Source organism: Triticum dicoccoides, chromosome 7A (genome assembly GCF_002162155.2).
Source record: "Triticum dicoccoides isolate Atlit2015 ecotype Zavitan chromosome 7A, WEW_v2.0, whole genome shotgun sequence".
NCBI classification, from domain to species: Eukaryota; Viridiplantae; Streptophyta; class Magnoliopsida; order Poales; family Poaceae; genus Triticum; species Triticum dicoccoides.
The window spans coordinates 18,935,968-18,957,569 of NC_041392.1; the positions used below are offsets into that span (position 1 = coordinate 18,935,968).

Here is a 21,602-nt window from a genome sequence, read left to right on the forward strand (position 1 = left end):
AGCTAGGAGATCGCCTTTTCGAATCGCTGTACACATGTTTTTTTTTTGCATCTTTAAACAGAAAAAAGGAACGTGGGCCGGCCGAGCGTGGAGAAAGGGGTGTGCGCCCTGTACCGTAAACCCTATAACCGGTCTGTTGTGCACATACGGTTGAATTTGAATAATTTTGATATGTCACATAATCACAACCATGGATTAATCAGCTATCAAGGGCCTGCCACATCCATCCATCTGACGTCGTACAAAAATCAGACACAAGTGATTGTACATGAAGTAATTCCGGGGACTGTGAGAAACTACTCCATGGTGGGACTATGAGATAGAGGCAGATTAGGATCTAACTAGCGATCTAATTTTGATTAGTGATTAGATTAAGTGAAGTATGAAAAATCACTTTAAAGTGAGTGGTGGGGTTGTTCCGAAGCAGCTCTCGTGCTCAGTAAGTCTTAGAGTCACCATCGCTTCTTTCTCCATTTATTCATTCTTCTTTTTTACTAGTCTAAGCAAACATTATTATTTGGCTGTATTAAGAGAAGGTTCACACCACCATATCGTACCTGCACTTAACATTCGTCGAAAACAAAAAGGGAAATATTTTGGTCCGATTTTTGAGCAAAAAAGCAAGGCCATGTCACAAGTTTTAGGGAGAAAACACTAATGGAAACTTAAACTTCACCCACTCCACAAGTATTCAATGAAGTTACTCCAAGTGATCGCACCTGTGTTATAGATGCACTCCTTACGACACCTCTGGCAGACCAGTTTGAAATTTCTTCTTCATCAAAGAGCATGAGGATGACATCCCATGTAGTAGGCCTATTCTTTGGATCATCGTTCATGCATTGTATCCCTATCTCAACACATAATTTTACTTGTTCGAGCGGTATATGGTGCCCTGGCGTTGTTTCAAGCACGTTCATCCAACTTTCAAGTACCTGCAAATTTGACAAATATATGGAATTTAAGTTTCAATAGTTGTGATTCATTAGTTTAGAGAGGGGTTGGATGTTTCTGATTATTGTGGGATTTTCTAGCCAATTTTACTATTTTTTTGGTTCATATTGTGATTTTAGTGTATAATAGATAGATAGATAGATGTTACATTACCAGAAGATTGATTACTATAAAAACAGCATTCACATCTTCTTCTCTGTGAATATGAATTTTATTTACCTACGCTTATCAATTGTGGCTTGCATTTTTTGCAACAAAATAAAGATTGATTACTATAAAGTACACGTGAGCGACATGGATCAAGCCGACAGCTTTTCAACCTCATTGGGTCCGACCGGAAATAACGCCGGCTCGTTGCAACTTTTCTAATGCCGCCTACTCGTTTCCCAAAACCAGATCGGCCCAATGCAATGGCTCATCCATCTGCCTCTCCACCAAGAGCATCCGAGGTCTCTACTCTCTTCAAACAAACATGAGTTCTTTATGTGTGTGTGACAAAATATTATGAGAGATAGATGTGTGTGTGTGTGTGTGTGTGTGTGCGCGCCTCCAACCCCAAGTGCTACAAAACCTTAGTTGGTCAGAACGAATCAAATATAGTATTACCGTACCTCATAAACAACTGCAACTCTAGAGCAAGATGACAAATTTAACCAGATGGGGCTTCGGGTTTGCTAATCGATGATTCAAACAAGCGTGCCGCACAACCAGATGGGTCTTCGGGCTTCGTGATACCCATGAGCATTTTACGTGACACGCCTTGACATTTTTCTAATATAATGTGGAACCTTTTTTTTATTTTTCGAAAGCACTCTATATATTGATCAAGAAATACAATCATTTGCAACCCACCACGCCACACCTAGCGGAGCTCCACGCACTAACGGACATCCACTCTACTATTGAAACAGAATTTAGCAACTTCATGAGCCACAAAGTTGGCCTCCCTCTTTTTTTTGACAGAAAGACTGTAAGGGAACCCCCTACAGTATAATTGGTGCAACAAACCCAAATTGTAAGTATCATGCCTTGAACCTGGGTGGATGGGAAGGCATCAGCTCCTTCACACCACTAGACTATGCCTTAGTCTGCAAGTTGGCCTCCCTCTTATAATCTTAAGGAAAGTAAATTCCTGCAACAGGTGCATAACCCCGAGCACATCCTTCTTCAAACCCACCATGGCAGACATGTCCAAAATCATTAGATAAAAAGATTGTGCACCACTAGACAACCCTTATGTAGTATGGGGCAATTGGATCATTTGCCCCACTTTACATGGGGTCTGATGATTTTCCCCGGGATTGTCTCAATGTCTAGTGGGCCCGGCCCCACCCGTTAATCTCGAGGGGGGGAGGGGAGGGGCAAATGATCGAAGTTAGAAGTAAAGTGTGGCAAATAATCCATTTTCTCAGAGGAGTATAGGCTTCATAAGAAACAAAAACTTGATGATGATGCTGGTGGTGATGGAAAGTGCAATAAAGAGGAAGCCAATAATGATTTTCCTGCAGTTATTTTGTCAGAGCAGGGGACTGTGGTTATGCCATAGTATGAGGCAGTTATGTTATGTACTGCCAATTTCCCCCCTTTGACACAAGCTTAGAAGGATCATATCCCTGCACACAAAGTGCAATAAAGATAAAAATTTGGACTGCTTGGGCAGTCAGGAGAGAGGCTTCATCTCTCTGAGGGGACTGAAGATGCGGAAGAAGATCCTGAATCCAAAGAATTTTGGAACTAAATGTACAAATGTTTTGGCTGCTGGGCAACCTAGTGGGGGTGGTAAGTTTGTGGGTAAGTTTCCTCTGCCCCTGCCCCTGCACTTGAGATTAGGAGTGACAAGTTTGTGGGTAAGGAAGACACTGACAAAACTACCCTATCCATGCAGAGAGTTGCATGGCCCTTCATTTACCCAATAATATCATAATCCATCCCGTGTTCAACTGGATGGTTTTGTTGTCTCATGGCGGCTGGCCCTCATGTGCCATGTCCATGTCTTTGCGAATCGAGAAAACAGCTGATTATGTGTGTTAGTGGTGGTGCTTGTTTGTTTTCTATCCTGCGGTGTTTGTTTTTTGACGATTTACACGAAATGTGAATAATTTCTTCAGAGCAGTGCATTAGATTTGATGATATATGCCATGTTTCTCTGTTGTGTTGCAGCAATGGCGACCAAGTGCATCATCGACGCGCTGGTCGGATTCTTTGGCGTTGCGTATGGAAGAGTTCCTACTCTCCTGGAGGAGAGCCGCGTGGTTTATATTGATGTTGGGTAGGAAAAACCCCTACCGTGGCGTTTACATCAGAACCGATCGCTAGGATTCGGTTTGTTACATCGAGAGGATAGATGCGTGGAGAGGGAGAGGAGATAGAGTTTGTTGAGATTACACAAGTTATTACAAAGAGATCTATCTCTATTTCCAACACCCTCCCTTAATCTCAACTATCCTATATTAAGATTCCTCTTGAACTCTTCAAATGGTTTGACTGGTAGTGCTTTAGTGAAGCCATCTGCCACCTGATCCTTAGAAGGAATGAACGTGATATCCAGTTTCTTCTCTGCAACCCTTTCTCTTACAAAATGAAAATCAATTTCAATATGCTTGGTTCTGCCATGAAAGATTGGATTAGCAGAGAGATAAGTGGCCCCTAAATTGTCACACCACAAACATAATGTACGGTGTTGTTTAACACCCAACTCATTGAGTAATGATTCAACCCAGATGATCTCAGCAGTTGCATTGGCTAGTGATTTGTACTCAGCCTCAGTACTTGATCTTGACACTGTAGCTTGCTTCCTAGCACTCCAAGAAATAAGATTAGAACCAAAGAATATTGCAAAGCCCCCTGTTGACCTTCTATCATCACTGCATCCTGCCCAGTCAGCATCAGAAAAGGCACTAACAAGGGTGGAGCTAGAACGTTTGAATTGAAGTCCTAGGCTCACAGTATGCTTTATATATCGTACAATTGTTTTAACAGTTGTCCAATGTACAGTGGTAGGTGCATGCAAATACTGACAAACCTTGTTGACTGCAAACGATATATCTGGTCTTGTCAGTGTCAAGTACTATAAGGCTCCCACAACACTCCTATATTTTGTGCTTTCTTCTTCCTTGAGTGACTCCCCTTCAAAAGCTGAAAGTTTTTCTGAAGATGACAGAGGTGTAGGTGAAGGCTTACAGTCCTTCATTCCCATACGAGTTAGAAGCTCAATAGCATATTTGTTCTGACTTAGCACTATGCCATCTGAAATCTTCTTAACCTCAATGCCTAGGAAGAAATGTAGATCACCAAGATCTTTCAAGGCAAACTTTGAACTCAAATCATGTAGGAGAGCATTAGTAGCATCTTGTGAAGAGCTAGCAACTATAATATCATCAACATAAATCAAAACAAAGATAGTCGTGTTTGCCTTGTTGTAAATGAAGAGTGATGTGTCAGCCTTGGATGCAACAAAGCCAAAACACCTCAGCTGAGAGCTCAATCTTGAATACCATGCCCTTGGTGCCTATTTTAGACCATAGAGAGCTTTGTCAAGTTTACACACATAGTGAGGTGTCCTTTTATCTGCATACCCAGGTGGTTGCCTCATGTAAACCTCCTCTTCCAGAACACCATGCAAAAACGCGTTCTGAACGTCTAATTGTCTCAAGCTCCATCCCCTGGAAACAGCGATAGCTAGCACAAGCCTAATGGTTGCAGCTTTAACAACTGGACTGAAGGTATCCTCATAATCTAAACCATAACGCTGTTTAAAACCTTTTGCAACAAGACGTGCCTTATACCTGTCTATGGAACCATCTGCCTTTTTCTTGATTCTGTACACCCATTTACAGTCAATAATGTTCTTACCACGTTTTTCTGGTACAAGATGCCACGTCTTGTTTTTCATGAGTGCAGAATATTCTTCATCCATTGTATTTTTCCACTTTGAGTCTTCAAATGCATCTTTCAAGCAAGTTGGTTCTCCTGCAATACATAACATGCCATAGGGTATGGTGCCATCAGTTCGGACTTTTGGATTTTTTATACCTTTCTGCAGACGAGTCATCACGCGTGAGGTTGGAGCCGGTTGTGCTTGAACAGGAGTAGATTTCTGCACAGGAGACGACATGGGCGAGCCTGCCACAGAGGATCCAGGAGCAGTTCCCGAATCACTTTGCAAAGCAGATCCGGACCCTGATTCTGCAGCCCATCGTGTGGTTGCCCTTGTACTTGCGGAGTCAGCTTTTGCAGAGTTGCGCGCCGCAGAGGATCCTTCAGGCGCTGCTGTCCAGGCGCGCACACGCATGGGAGTTGGCGATCCCGAGCCGACCGTGTCAGGCTGGGGCCGGTTTCTGGTGGGCGCGCGGCTCGAAGCCGGCCCACTGGCGGACGATGTGGCCGGCTGGGACGAGCTGGTGGGCGCGCGACTCGAAGCTGGCCCACTGGCGGACGACGTGGCCAGCTGAGACGGGCCGTTGGCGAGCGCGCGATCCAACGAAGATCTCCGCACCTGATCCGAGGCCGCCAGTTGCTGCGGAGTCGCATGCTGCTCCAAATCAGCCTCGTTCGCCGCGCCTGCCTCCAGATTCTCCAGCACATGCAATATGGCACCGTTTTGCATCAAATCTTGGTCATTTTGAGCACCATTTTCTTCTGTTGTTTCTCCATGGATCTGCACAGGACAAGATACACAACTGGAACTGGTTGGGTTATCATATTTGTCAGTACAATCGTCGCCCCCTTGCTCAAAGTTTCGAAGGCTAGGAGGAAGGAGAATGAGTTCTTTCTTGAGAATGGCTCCGGCATTTGGGTGTAGAGATGCAAAGGGAAATACGGACTCATCAAAGACAACGTCACGGGATATGTAGACTCTGCCACTGGCGACATCAAGACATTTTACTCCTTTGTGAGTAGGACTATATCCTAGGAAGACACACTTTTTGGAACGAAAAGCGAGTTTGCGAGAATTATATGGTTGAAGGTTGGGCCGGCACGCACAACCAAAGACACGTAATGATTTGTAATCAGGTGTGGTGTCATAAAGACGTGTGACAGGAGTTTCAAACTTGATGACTTTACTAGGAAGTAAATTAATGAGATAAGTGGCAGTCAAGAATGCTTCATCCCAAAACTTGAGTGGCATAGATGCATTTGCAAGTAGGGCTAGGCCTACTTCGACGACATGACGATGCTTTCTTTCAGCGGAGCCATTTTGCTGGTGTGTATGTGAGGGCATGAAACGTGATGGGAGATGCCAAGTTGTTGAAAAAAGGAATTCAACTTCTTGTACTCACCCCCCCCCCCCAGTCAGTTTGCATAGCAATGATCTTAGTGTTTAGTTGTCTCTCAACAAGATTCTTAAAGTTTGAGAAAACTTGAAACACTTCAGACCTCTTTTTGAGAAGATAGATCCACGTATATTTACTGTAATCGCCAATCAAGCTTACATAGTATGAATATCTACCAACTGAGGTGGGAGCCGGCCCCCAAACATCTGAGAAGACAAGTTGTAAGGGTGCAGTAGATATGCTAGTAGATACAGGATATGGTAGCTGATGACTTTTAGCTTGCATACATGGATCACACACTGACTCAATACTAGACTCATTTGAGTAGGGGAGTTTATTTTTGCTAAGAACAAACTTGACAATAACTGAAGAAGGATGCCCTAAACGACTAAGCCACTTTGATGATGAAGGCTTGATGGCGATGCGTGCTTGTTTATTCAATGATGATGATGATGAAGATATGAGAGGATAAAGACCTCCCACGCATTTTCCCCTAAGAAGAATTCTCCTCGTGTCCAAGTCCTTGACCAAAAAGAAATACGGGTAAAATTCAATAAGGACACGATTGTCTCGAGTAAAGCGATGAAGAGAAAGGAGATTTTTGTATGTTTGGGGCACATGAAGAACTTTGTTAAGATGCAATGTTTTTATAGGGGTTTGAACAATTGAATGACCAATATGAGTAACGTTCATACCAGAACCGCTTGCGGTGTGGACTTGATCTTGCCCATGATACTTGTCTCTTGTTGTCAGCTTGTCCAACTCGCCAGTGATGTGGTGTGTGGCGCCAGTGTCCGCGTACCAATTTGTGTCAACGCCATAGGAGTCGGTGACAAGGTTTGCCCCCTTCTCCTCATGCTCATCATCATCATACCTATGCCAGCAGTCTCGAGCACCTCCTGGATGATGCTTGAGGTAGATCTGACACTCCGGGTAGTCGCGGGTTTGCTGTTGATGTTGCTGTTGTGGACGGCCGCGGCCACCGCCGCTGCCACCAGAGGGAGTTGAAGGGGGGCACCTGCCTCGGCCGCGCCCCCTGCTGTAGCCGCGACCGCGGCCTTTGCTGTAGCCACGTCCGCGCCCCCTGTACACCATATTTGCGGAGGAGTTGAAGCCGGCGTCTGCACCGTCGCCGAGCATCTCCACCCGCTGATCGAACATCGCGATCTGGGCGAAGAGCTCATCAACGGTGATCATGGACTTGACAGCGCCGATGGCCGCCATGACAGGATCATAGTCTCTGTCAAGGTCGGCGAGAACGTAGTCCACCATCTCCGGGTCCGAGACCGGCCGACCCGCTGCAGCGAGCTCGTCTCCTAGATTTTTCATCCAGGCCATGAAGGCATTGCAGGACATGGATCCCTTCTTCGTGTTGGTGATGGCGATCCGCAAGTTTGTGATGCAGGATTGAGACTGCGAGGCAAAAAGTGTGGTGATGGCAGTCCAAAGTTCAAAGGATGTTTCCTTACTCACGACTTGGGCGAGGATCTCCTTCGACAAGGAGTTCAGAAGATGGCTCAGGACCTGCTGGTCCTTCAAGACCCACTGCGCATACAGAGGGTTGGGCTCTGTGGTGGTGCTTTTGTCCGTCTGCTGCGTCTGCACCGTCCTTAGTGGCGCAGCGTCGGTTCCGTCAAGGAGGCCGGTGACCTGCGCTCCTCGCAGGCCAGGCATGACTTGAGCTTTCCATAGGATGAAGTTTGTTTTGGTGAGTTTATCGGCTAGTGGAGCTCCTAGGTTTAGGGTGATGGTTGCCGAGGTGGAGGACATGGCGAAGGCAATGGGAAGAAAGCTTCTGGCTAGATCGATAGGAAGAGGATGGCTCTGTATACCATATTAGATGGAAGCGTTCCTACTCTCCTGGAGGAGAGCCGCGTGGTTTATATTGATGTTGGGTAGGAAAAGCCCCTACCGTGGCGTTTACATCAGAACCGGTCGCTAGGATTCGGTTTGTTACATCGAGAGGATAGATGCGTGGAGAGGGAGAGGAGATAGAGTTTGTTGAGATTACACGAGTTGTTACAAAGATATCTATCTCTATTTCAAACATGCGACACGATCGTTTCTGACAAGATCTTTGGAGGTCTGTGCCCCTAACCTCTTGGAAGAATGCATCTAACACTGCTTCTTCCATTTGGCTACAAGCACCGTTTGCAAGATGGCGGTCGACAAGGAGTGGTGGCAGGCCACAGACGCCAAGTTCCAGGCCTGGCCTCACACCGCTGACCCGCCAGTCATCATGAACCCCATCATCCGCCAGAACTCAATCGTCAATTAGCCCTGAATAGGCGGCGGTGTGAGCCCGACCAGCGCCTTGCTCCTACCATGGGAGCCAAAGTTTCCTTTCTAGGGTTTTGAAGTTCCTAATAAAAGGGACTTGAAAGCCGGGGTATACTCGCGGCGACTATATCTCGCTTTAAGCCAGAGAACGTAGGAACTCTCACTGAAGGGTACAGTAATTGGGTCAGCCTATTTTTCGCGCAGAGTTAAATGAAAAGGAGAAAGATATAGGAGAAGTGGGGATCGATCTGTGGTCTCCTAGGAGGTCGCTTGTCTTGCACATGGTTAGGACTAGGCATGTAATATACTTGAGGCGAACAAAGCCGATTTTTCCATTGGTTTTCACGGGTTTTTTTTTCTGCTTTTTATTTTTGTTTTTATAGTTCTTTGTTTTTTCTTCCTTTTTTTGCTTATCTTTTTTCTTCTCCATTTTTTGTTTGGTTTTCTATTTTATTCTTCATTTTTTGTTTTTTTCCTTATGTTTGTTTTCGTTTTCACTGTACTTTTTCGTATATGTCAAAAACATATTTTAATAAGTGATAAACATTTTTTGTATACACGTTCAACATTATCCGAACACTTATTCAACATTTTTCAAATACTTGTTTAACATTTTCATACTTATTCAACATTTCTCAAATAATTGTTCAACATTTTTCAAATACTCATTTAACATTTTTTAATATTTATTCACCATTTTTCAAATATGTGTTCAAGATTTTTAATACTTATTCAGCACTTTCAAATATTTATTCAACATTTTTCATATACTCACTCAACATTTTTTAAATACTGATTCAACATTTTTAATACTTATTCAACTTTTTTCAATTACTTGTTCAACATTTTTCAAATATGTTTTTGAAGAGTGTTTTTTGTATATATGTAGAATATTTTAAAGTATAAAGAAAAATACAAAAATAAAGCAAAAAACGAGAAAAAAATGAAACAAAAAACAGGCCATGGCCTCCCAGCGCGGCTGGGCCGGCCGATCTGGGGCTCCCCCCAACGCGGGAGCTTCCGCCAAACCATAGGCCAACACTGGTACAAGTCTATCTATAGCCCAACAGCTAGTAGAGGTCTCTGTGAAAGTACAGCCCAACTATGGCCCAACACTAGTACAGATCTCTGCGCGTGTGATCTTCTATATGTAGAGAAGAGCCAGAAATGTGGGAGCAACTGAAAATTTCTTTTTGAACAATTGAACAATGGAACATAATGTCGACGTCAACAAGTTTCCTGATGCAAGAGAAACCTTCAAAGGAAGTGAGCAGGTCCTCCACACATTGATGCAAGAAAGATAGAACAGTGATTAGACAGTGATAGGAAAGGAAAGCTTCCGGTCCCCAAAAAATGAAAAGGATGCGAAAACTCAGATGTAGAAAATCGAAAACTCAGATAGTGTGCGCAAATTGCGCGCCTCACGAGTCGTCGCAAGTTCTTGAAAGGAAAAAAAAATAAAAAGATATCCCTGCATCTTTACATCAACAATGAACATATGGCCTATGGCTACCAGAATGCTAGTGTAATTGACTGAATATACTGGTTCTTCCTAGTTTAAATGCTGATGCAAATCTTGACATGCAGGTAAGACACCTACTGCTGCTACTTAGAAATTCAGCTCCATAGCAATCTCAAACATCCCAGCAGAGTTGGTGGCGATTATATATGGACTTGATCGCAATGTCTTTCTTACATCATTGAAAGTGAAAAAGCATATCAAACATGACTTTAGACCTACCCTAGGATAGTATGAAATGCACATATGCAACCCAGTCTTTTAGTCACAAGATATTTATATACATTTCCATAAAAATTAGGATATTTGCGTACATTTGGGAGCATATATATATGAAGCAGACTAAATTATGGTAAGATTAACGTATAAATTTGTTACCATCCAAATGTGAAGCAGATAAGCAGATCGAAGGAGCCATAAATGATGACAAAAGGACAAGGAGTCCATGTCAGTGTCATCAAATTTGGTTAAGTGGCGCTATCAAGCACTGTACAAAGTATCTTCAATGAAAGTGAGGAGATCCTCCATACATTGATGCAGAAATAATAGAACACGGATTAGATAGTGACAGGAAACGAAAGCTCGAATACAGCACGCGACGCACCAAACTTTTCAGTGTGCCTTCACAAGTCCTCGCAAGTTCTTGAAAGGAAAAGGAAAGATGTTCCTGCACCTTCACAGCAACATTGAACATATGGCCTATGGCTACCAGAATGCTAATGTAATTGACTGAATCTACTGCTTCTTCCTAGTCTATATGCTGAGGCAAATCTTCACGTGTAGCTAAGTCAACCAATGCTGCTACTTACCGTTAGAAAAAACTGATCGCATGCTGCTACTAAAGGAAACCAGTTCAGAAGTAGAGGAATTCCAAGCATCCCAGCACAACATTGTAAACTTGAGACTCCAACACTGTTGTGGCAGTCCCACACCTTCTCCTCCCCCGCTCCTCTCCCGTCTCCGAGCTCTCCGCAGTCGCTGCTCTCCTGTTAGGAGTTAGGACCTTGGCCTCGGTACACCTGAAGAGCTCAGGTTCAGGCTCTGAAAAACGGACGGCCCAGATTAATTCTTTACTTACAGCTTCAAAGTTATATTATTCATCTTCTTGGTTTCTTGGAAAAACTACTACTATTACCATTGGACGCGTCATTTTTGGAGATGGTCTTGGCTAGAGGGACGCGTGGTTGATGGGAGGTTTGTGCCACAGCCGACGCTTCTTTTTCTCTCCGGTGCCCTTATTTGCGTGAGGCATGAAGATTAATATATTTCACTTATTGTTTTAAAAATTTCTCAAGAAAACTTATCGTTTTCAAAATTTCTAAAAAACCACTTATTGTTTTAAAATGTTCGTATAATTAAAATAATATTTATGAATTATAAAAATGTTTGTATAATTTGAAAACGTGTACATATATATAATAAAAATATCATTATAATTTAAAAATATTTTTGAAAACGTTTGAATAATTTGTAAGATGTCCATGGTTTTAATAAAATATTCATGTAGTATATGAGAAATGTGGTATGTTCTCTTATAAACTGTTCATGTGCTTTAATAAAGTTTGTGTGTTTGCCAAAAAAAAATTTATATATTTCTTAAAAACAAGTAGGAAAAGATGTATGAAAGTAAGCCCCTAGACTGCAGATCCTTAATTGAATATTATTTAAAATTAGACAAAAGGTTACTAATTCTTAAATTTGTTTTAGTTATATGAATACTTTTCCAATTACTACGAGTATATGTTTTATGAAATATATTACGAACATTAGTCAATATTTTTTATTAAATATATGAGCACTTTTTCTATAACATATTCTAAAATATATGAACACGTATATTCCAAGTTTTAATTTTTACTGTGATTAGAATTTAGAAATGTATTGCAAAATTACAAAAAAAATAAGAAAATAAGCTAACATGTAAAAGTAGGCTGCAGTGATTGCAGCCCATCTAAGCCCCAAGAGCGTGTTCTTACAAAGGATAAATGTGCTTGCAGCCCACCAGACATTGAGCGCAGTTATCCCTTTATATGGACATCAAACACGATTGTGTGGGCACGATTTTTCATATGAATGATCCCTCCATTCCAAAAAATATGGCGGGCAAATATCCAGTGATACCACACCCTAAATGCTCCGATGATACCATTTTAGAAAAATCACGTTTATATGTTTCAAAAAATGGGGGAGAAGGGCCGGCTGATCTCTGTCTGGATTTAATCACAAACAGGTACCATTGTGAGAGGTTCATTCGGGCTGTTGCTCATATACAAGAAGTGCAACGGATCCAGAACGCAGCGGAGAAGCTGAAGCAAGCTTCTGTCTAGAAAGAGCAAGCAACAATGGCAAAAAAGGCCCTTGGTGATGTCGAAGCAAATTTTGCGGAAGCATCAAATTATTATCAAGAAGCCGCTGCGGAAGCGGACGAAGCCACTGCTCTAGTCGCTCTTAATAGTCCCTTGGAAGAAGCGCTCCATATCTCTCTCCCTATGCCTTCTTTTCTTTTCGATTTGCCTCGTGATTTTTGTTCTTTCAAGTTCCACTTTGTATTTTTGGTCATTTAAAAAATAAGTCCGTTTCATATAGTTGTTTTTGTGTAGTGATCTCTATTCATGGAGATCACGAGGCCAATGATACCCTATGTGGGTAGGTGGGATAGAAGAGTGGGCATGTGGGCTTCTATCAAAAGATACCGCTATCGCTACGCTCATATATGTCACAGCTGATACTCTCGCATATAAGGTGTGTTAGTTTTTTCAAAAATCAAACTCGTGCATGTTTGATCAAGTTTTCATAAGTATATATTGATATCTATAATACCAAATTCGTATAGTTAGATCCATCATGAAAAGTATTATTATGTTTTACTTATTTTGTATTGTGGATGTTGATATTTCATTCTAGAAGCTTGATCAAACATACATGCTCTTGACTTTCATGGATATTTATGCACCTTATATTCTGAAACGGAGGGAGTATTTCTTTGTACTGTGCATCGACAGATGGGAGCCAACAGTCATATAGAAGCATAGGTGCCGTTTCAGGGTGTTTTTTTTACGAGATATTGTACTAATTTAGGGTTTTCTGCAAAACAGCAATGCTCCAGCCTCCAACCGTCACTGTCAGCGGGCATAGCGCCATGCCGTCATGCCACGTGAGTGGCGTATGTAGACGAGTTTTTTCTTTTTGCATACATGTCTCATTCATATCATAAAGAACAAAGTACAAATCACGTAAAGACCGACATGACAATACTGATACTGAAAAGATAGTAGAACATCTCTGAGCTTGACACCAACGCTCGTCAACTGCTTCCGGCACCACCACAGCAGCCACCGAAAAAAAGAATGACGAATCACCACCTCATCCGAGCTCGACGCGGCTCCATCGCTGATATACAGCTTTGCGGACCTCCAAAGTGGCTCATCAAAAGTGAAGCCCTTGCCGTTGAACGAATCAGACCGGGGCAACACCCCAGACACGCCATCGAATTACAGATCTGGCACTCCACCACGACTAAGACGCCGAAGGAGGAAACCGTACCTTCCATCCACAAACCACGAACCCAGTAGATATTCCGTCTTCCAGATGTCGCCGATGCAGACCACAATCTGCATGCGCTCCTGGGCTACCTCCCAAGCTCCGCGTCGACGCTGGAGCAAATGTCGTCGCAACGGCGGAGCCCGAGGGCACAGGTCCACCACAAGGATGCCGCCGCCGCCACACCATCCTTACTTGAACAGACTGGTTTCCAAATCCATCCCCAACCATAGGACCGATGGCCTCGTCAGAGAAGGATCCGAAGATTCATTATTCAGCGCCGCCATCACCATCACCGAAGTAAAGACGATAAACAACCTAAAAACCTAAACTATAAAGGAGAAAAATCGATCCACACGCATGGATCTGGCGGCCCCCCTCACCATCGACGACCGAGGTCGCCGGCGGAGGGAAGCCGCCGAAGAACGGCGTTGGGAGATTGGCCCTGGCGGCGGCTAGGGTTGCAGCCGCCAGGGACGAGAGGAAAACTGGCGAAGCGTTACATATGACTTATGTAGACGAGAATTGGACCGTGCGTGCACGCTGGGACAGGTTCTGGCACCAATTTTCCGTATTTTTCAACTTTAGCACCAAACTGCACTTGTTGTGCAACTTCATGTAGCACGATTGTCTTTACAACTTGTTTGTTCCTTCTGTGTGTTTCATTCCACCTACAGTTGGTGCGTTTTTTTTCCTCTGTGTGTTACTTCCTCCTCCTACTAGCCCGCTAGTATCAGGATTTTTAATTCGATTTTTTTTCCTGTCCTGTTCGTTCCTTTTACCCAGTTTTCTCTTTCCATTTTTTTTCTTTTTTTCTTTTTTTTTCCGGTTCTTTTTGGGCTCATGGTGTTTTCACAATCGTTCGGTGTACTTTTAACAGGTTCATCGTGGACTTTGAATTAATTTTCAATGTGTTTTTAAAAAAAGTTCACCCTACATTAAAACAGTTTGCCGTGCACTTCAAAAGTTTACATCGTGTATTTAAAAATATATTATATGCATATTTAAAAAACAGATAAAAAATCACGTTAATGTCAACAAATATCATGAACAAGGATTATGTAGCGACAGAAAATGAAAGCTCAATGCAGCGCGTGACATGGCAAACCGTGCCCTTCCTGAGTAGTCACATGTTCCTGAAATAAAAATCACAAATCGCAAGTTCTTGGAAAAAAAAATAGATACCCCTGCATCTTCACATCAACATGAACATATGGCCTATGGCTACCAGAATGTTAAAAGTAATTAACTGAATCTACTGGTTCTACTCCCTCCAATCCGAATTGATTGACGCAACCTCTATACAATATATGCTGAGGCAAATCTTCACATGCAGCTCAGACGCCCAATGCCGCTACTTTAGAAATTCAGTCCCAAAGCAATCTCAAGCATCCCAGCAAGTTGGAGGTAATTATGAACTTGATAGCAATGTCCTTACATTGTTAAAGGTGAAAGTTGAAGATGAAAAGCATATAAAAAATGACTTAGACCTACCCATGGATAGTATGAAATGCACAGACGGAACCCGGCCTTGTTGTCACAAGATATTTATGTACATTTTCACTAAAAGAAGGATGTTTATGTACGTTTGGGAGCATACATATATGAAGCAGACAAAACGTTGTTATCGTCCAAATGTGAAGCAGATAAGCAGATAGAAGGAGCCACAACTGACGAGAAACGGACAAGGAGAAAAAAAACTCAAAATTGGATAACTGCACCCCCATGTCCATGTCAGCAGATTTGGTAAATGGCGCTATCAAGCACTGCCAAAGTATCTTCAATGAAAGTGAGCAGATCATCCTTACATTGATGCAGAAAAAAATAGAACAGGGATTAGATAGTGACAGGAAACGGAAGCTCTAATGCAGCACGTGTCGCACCTAACTTTTTAGAGTGCACAGATCGCGATCCTTCGCAAGTTCTCAGAAGAACAAAAAGATGTCCCTGCATCTTCAGCAACATTGAACATATGGCCTATGGCTACCAGAATGCTAATGTAATTGACTGAATCTACTGGTTCTTCCTAGTTTAAAACTTTAAATGCTGGGGCAAATCTTCACATGCAACTAAGACATCTAATGCTGCTACTTACCATAAAAAGAGAATCTAATGCTGCTACTTACCATAAAAAGAGAATCTAATGCTGCTATTTACCATAAAAAGAGAATCTTATGCTGCTACTTAGAAAACCACTTCAGAAGTAGAGGGACTCCAAGCATCCCAGCACAACTGGAGATCATTGTAAACTTGAGACTAGAGTGATTGCCTTACATTGCTAAAGGTGAAAAGCAAAGTAAACATGCTTAGACGGTTATTACCCATAGATAGTTGTAAAATGCACAGATGCAACCCATAGTCTTCATGTTATTCCACCATTTGCAGCCGGATATCCTAATGGCCATAATGTACTCGTACCATACAAACATTTCCTGAGTTTTACAACTTACAACAACAGGCGGGTGGATCAGCGGCATATATCCCTCTTAGGTGCAGGAACTTCAAGCCAGACCAAAATTTAGGGGCGACTGTCTGCACCGACAGTCCGGCGGCCTCATTCGACGTGATCATCTACTACGGCTTGGTTGTTCGAGAACAATGTCTCCCTTTTCTTGGGGAAACCAGGGGGCTCCATACCTGGGCCTCGGTACTTCAGCTCTGGAGTGGCTCCTCTAAGCCCGGGCTCGGCTGAAACAGGTCGATACGGAATACCGGCTGCCCCTGCATACCTAGTAGGGGACACGTACCTTCTCGGAGCACTTCTCAACGCCCCACCGCGTAGGTCCACAGCCCTGGTAGCCTCAGCATAGCCTCGGTCAGTAGATCTTGCAGTGGCATCCACATAGCTTCTGTCGCTTGCTCTGGTCGTGCCATCCACATAGCTTCGATCAGCAGCTCTTGTCGTGCTGTCTGCGAATGCTCGCTCACTGGCTGGATGATTCAAGATGCTCCCTGTAGGAGCTGTGACCGAGGTGTTAAACGTCTCCTCCGGTGTCCATCCCAACGAATCCTTCTTCTTCACATAGACTTGCCAGATGCCAATCAAGAAGAGGAGGAAGAGCAGCGCCGGGCCACTCCACACAACAGCATTGCTCTCCGGCTTGTACACCGGGAAGTTGGAACGGTATATGGCGATGTAACCATCCCCAAGCCCCAAGATGACGAGCTTCTCACGGTCCGCGGCAATAAGAGGCTTCCCAGCTGGTGCGGCTGACATGACGGCGCTAGAACCCGCAAACACAGCCTTGATGTCCCTAATGGCAGTGGTGAACAGCGGCCGGGGCGCCCCGACCCTCCCATAGTACTGAGACGAGGTGTTGTACACCATGATCTTGTCCTGGCTGGCCACCAAGAGGTAACCTTTGATGGTCTGTATCGCAACAGGGCTGTCGACCTCCGCCTTCTTGACGGCCCGGACCCGGCACTTGAGGTTGGCAACGTCGCCCATGAGCAGGACGTGCACGAGGTCGCCGGCGTCGGTGAAGCCGTAGGCCTTGAAGCGCTCGGAAGGGTCGAAGGAGTAGGACCTGGGGCGGGAGCCGTTGAGCGCCTCGGCGAGGCCCTCGCAGGGCGTCTCCCGGACGGTCATGGAGCGGAGGTCGAGCGAGGCGGCGCCGGCCTCGGTGAGGAAGAGGAGGCGCTGCTTGACGAAGGCGAGCGGCGTGGAGGAGGCGATGGCGGTGCCGTAGAGCGTGCCGTTCTCGGTGAAGACGCGGATGCGGCGGCCGGCGTCGCAGGAGAGCACGTAGCGGGACCGCCCCGCGTGGTGCGCCTCGAGGTGGAGGACCGGGGCGCCGTCGAGGCCGCGCACGAGGAGCCGCGAGGAGGCCGCGGCGAGGGTGAGCCAGTCGTCGCCGTGCGGGGAGGACTCGGTGAGCCGGTGCGCCGCGATGGAGCCGTCCGCGTGGCCCGCGAAGAGCAGGCAGTCGGCGCGGCGCGGGGAGAGGTAGGCGAGCACGGCGGTCACCGGGGAGGATGGGCTGGAGGAGGACTCGCCGGGGGGCAGGCCGAGCTCGAGCAGCGCGTCCCCCGCGGCGGAGAAGACGAAGACGCGGCCGAGGGAGTCGCCGACGGCGAAGTACTTGGTGAGGCCGTCGGCGTCCTCGTAGGGCAGCGCGGCCTGGGCGGCCGCGTGCGCGCCGTCCCCGAGCCGCACGGCCGCGGCGAAGACGAACCGCTCGGACCACAAAGGCCGGCGCTTGGTCACCGCCACGCCCTGCGGGGCCCGCCGCCCCGCTCCGCCCCCGCCCGGCGCCTCCTCCGCCACGGCGTCGGAGACCGCCACCTCCTCCTGCTGCTGCTGCTGCGGCTGCGCGGGCGGGGGCGGCCCCGGGCCCGCGGATCTGGCGAGCGCGGCCTCCAGCGCGCGCACGGACCTGGCGAGCGACTCCGCGACCGCCTCCAGCCGCGCGAGCTGCCCCAGCATCCCCGCCTCCGCCGTCTCCTCCCCAACCACCACCTCCGACGCCGGCCCCTCCCCCGACGCGGCGGCGGCGACGGCGACGAGCAGGAGGAGGAGCGCGGCGGGGGCGCGGTGGGCCATGGCTGTCAGCGGGTGGGGGGGCAGGGTTTTGGGTGCGCGTAGTGCAGGGAGGTCGGGATTGGCTCGAGTAGCGGGGGTGGATCTGCTCTCGGGGAAAGTGGCAGTGGCACGGGAGGGCCATCCCTCGGCGGGCCCGCACGTCAGGCACGGGGCGACGCCTGTGGGCCCCGCGGGTCAGCCGGTGGCCTCGCGTCTTTTATTTTGGTTTCGTTTGCGTGCGCAGGTGCAATGCAATGGACGAGAGGATCGTTGTGACTGTAAAAGAGAGGAAAATCTACGTTTTCACTTCATTACAATTATTTACTTGACCTCCATCTGGTTTTGGCGTACTACTAGTAATTGTGGTAAATCTACGTTTTCGCTTCACTACATTTACTTGAACGTCGTCTTTTTATTTTTTTGCATGTGATTAAGAGGGGATGAAGAGAGAAAAAGGGAAAGTGATAATTTGGTCCGGAATGTGTCGAGATGATGTTGCGGATGTTTGGGCAGCCTCATTTCTTCACCACATATGAGTTAGGTTTGGAATGCTCAAACATATGGGGGAAGTTTGAAAAGTCTTGCTGGACGGGCTTTTCTGTGCCCGATCGAGTGAGGACTATCCATCTCGATATGTGAGAGTTTTGAGGAGTGTGGTGAGATGCTTTTAAGGCAACTCTAACCGATCCCTTGTCCGGTGTTAGAGAAGGATAAATTCGTTTATCCTCCTCTAGCGCGCACCTAGTCGATCCCCAATAGCCGTTAGCGGAGGATAAATTATCCTCCAGCGCCAATCCCACCCCTATTTTTACTCCGCCGCTACCACTTGGAGCATAACTCTCGCGTATTTATATCGCCCCCCCTCCCCACCGCCACTGCCTCTTCGCCGGTGACCGCTTGCCGGCCCTAGTCGCTACAGCGTTGCCTCCCTTGGCCCTCGTCGCCGTTCTGCCAGACGCCCAGGCCGTTCGTCCACCATCGCCGTTGCCGGAATCGAGGTGAAATGTCGTCGTCGTCGCCATAACCGATTCGACGGATTGATTCACTTTTTCTTCCTCTTTAGAGGCCGCCGCTCCCTGACCTTGCTTCCATGCCGCTGCACGTCATTTTCAGGCTTCGCCACCCGCCGGTTTGGCTGAAACGACGGCAGCTGGCCGGTGCATCACTACCACACCACAAGTGTTCGACGAATTACCTAGATGAGTTTTTTCGTTCGTTTCTTTTTGAACCGAACCATTTGGATTGAACCTAGCCGTTTGAATTGTAGTTGAAGAGGTTGAGATGAGGGCCGTGCCAAGATCATGAGACTACTTTGCTCCGAAGCCAACCCGCTTGCAACTACTCGGTCAATGGACACAACTACTCGATGGGGTTAGTACCTTGCGATGGCATCTATCCACCATGGCCTCATTGATCTTATTGAGCATCACTGGCAACATCATATTGCTTCCTAGTTGTTCTATCACGTGTTATTTGCTACATTTGGACCATTCAGTGTGTACATATTTGAATAATTTAGTTTGTAAACTCTGAATTTGATTTATAAACTATATTCGTGATTGGCTTGAACATTCGTATTTATGTTTAGTTTCTATATATGTGCTAATATGTAGTTGCAATGTACACTAGAATTGCATAAGTTTAGAAAAAATGAAACTTTACATCGTTATATATAAGGAGTGGAGTAAAACTTAGTGGAGTTATCAATACTTTGATCACTATACCGGTTATCCTCGTTATCGGTTTTGTTTTCTTTACTTGTGTCTGTGTTCCGCCATCCCGTGATCATAACCACCAGTGTCTGACCAGACGATAAAGATACAATAACACCAAGTGGCCTAGAGGGTATCTCTCTACCGTGAGAGGATCCCAATCTTGAACTATCGATATCAAGACATATTTTTCCAGTATATCCGTAAGTCACCTTTATTCACATCCAGTTACTGAGTGACATTCAGGTCCTGTTTGGTTCGACTGTGAATTTCTAAAAGCAGATGTGAAAAATCTGTTGTGGAAAAACAGTTGTGGAAAATCTGATGTGAAAAAGATGTAGGTCATTTGGCAAACCAGCTGATACAGCTTTTTCAGATTTTGGCCCGTAGCGGAATCAAATTTTGGAAAGCACGTCCTGGACTGCTTCCGCTTTTGGTTCAGATTTTGGCAGCGGATTTCCGGAATCCGATTCTGCTGGGTTCGCCCTTTGGTTCAGATTCTACTGCGCGGCAGAGGAATCTGTCGATAAAAGCTGAACCAAATAGGGCCACAGTAACCCCAAAGTAACCATACGGTATGTTGATATACAATATTCTCATGGTCTAAGGAACTAGGCAATTATGAAAAAGTTATATGAAATTACCGATAACATAACAACAAAAACATCTCTCACTAATTCATATGTTGGGTCCGTACTAAAAAAATCATAAGTTGGGTCTATCCAACGACAATGGTGTTCTCAATTATTGGTAGCATCCTAACAATGCTCATAATCAGGAAAAGAATATCATCATCAATACATGAGCTATTCTTTGAGGCAAGACTAGGGATCAATTGGTATTTTAAATTTCCACATATGCATTTGGTTTTTCCTATGGATCTCATATTCAATAACCAATACAATTATAGCACATAAATATAAACTTAATAATGAACATGGAAATATAATAATGCATTTATTATTACCTCTAGGGCATATTTTCAACAAACAATGTGGTTCAAAAATGGAAGCTCCAAGTGTTTAGGGTAGTTTCTAATAAACAGTACTTGCAAAAGAGGTAACAGATGATGAGTGTCATGTGATGGTATTCATTTTTCAGAACTTCCCAAGCCAACAAGTTCAAGAGTTATTATCCTAATAAAGCTTTGCTCTATAAAAAAACTCCTTCATTATGACAATATGCTTCAGTATTACCAAGCGACACCAATGAGTTGAAGAGAATAAAGAGATTCAAAAAAGAGATTATCACCTAGCCATGTGGGACAAGAAGAGCCTCTCCGACCTTTTATGCACCTCTCTTGAAGTTATCTATGTGGTTGAAGGCTTTCAATAACGATTGCTCGACACAAGGCTCGGTATTAAACCGCTTAATATCCTAATATAATATAACCTCTCAAAGTAGATTGTCTCTATCATTTTTTATTTGTTTGCTTCTTATTTCATGTGTATATTCTCAAGGTTATAGATGCTAAGCTCCCTTACTTTGGTTAAATGCACTTGTTGATTTGCTTCAAATCCTTTACTTTCTCCATTGAGTCTAAATAGTTCAACTCTTCTAAGAGTCTGAGTTTTCCCACATTATAAATATCATAATGAAGCTCATCACACGGGGGTATAAAAACGACATAATTTGCTAAGGTTGCTCAAGTCTCTCTGCAAATCATGATAATCGTACCATGATCGTAGATCTATGACACTTTAGTGATAAAATCTTGAAATAGAAGGTGGTAATTGCAGGGGAGACTATATTTATTTATTTTCTTCGCAGATATGTCCAAGGCAGGGGCCATGCCCCCCCCC

The 21,602-nt window shown here is 45.0% G+C and overlaps 1 protein-coding gene across 1 annotated transcript; it reads right to left on the minus strand.

The window, feature by feature from the left end:
• Window positions 1-15,787: 15,787 nt before the first annotated feature.
• LOC119329085 (uncharacterized membrane protein At1g75140-like) lies at window positions 15,788-18,125 on the minus strand. The gene has a single exon (XM_037602067.1). It carries the CDS (start codon window positions 18,107-18,109, stop codon window positions 16,121-16,123), a length of 1,989 nt encoding a protein of 662 aa, XP_037457964.1. The 5' UTR covers window positions 18,110-18,125; the 3' UTR covers window positions 15,788-16,120.
• Window positions 18,126-21,602: the final 3,477 nt, after the last annotated feature.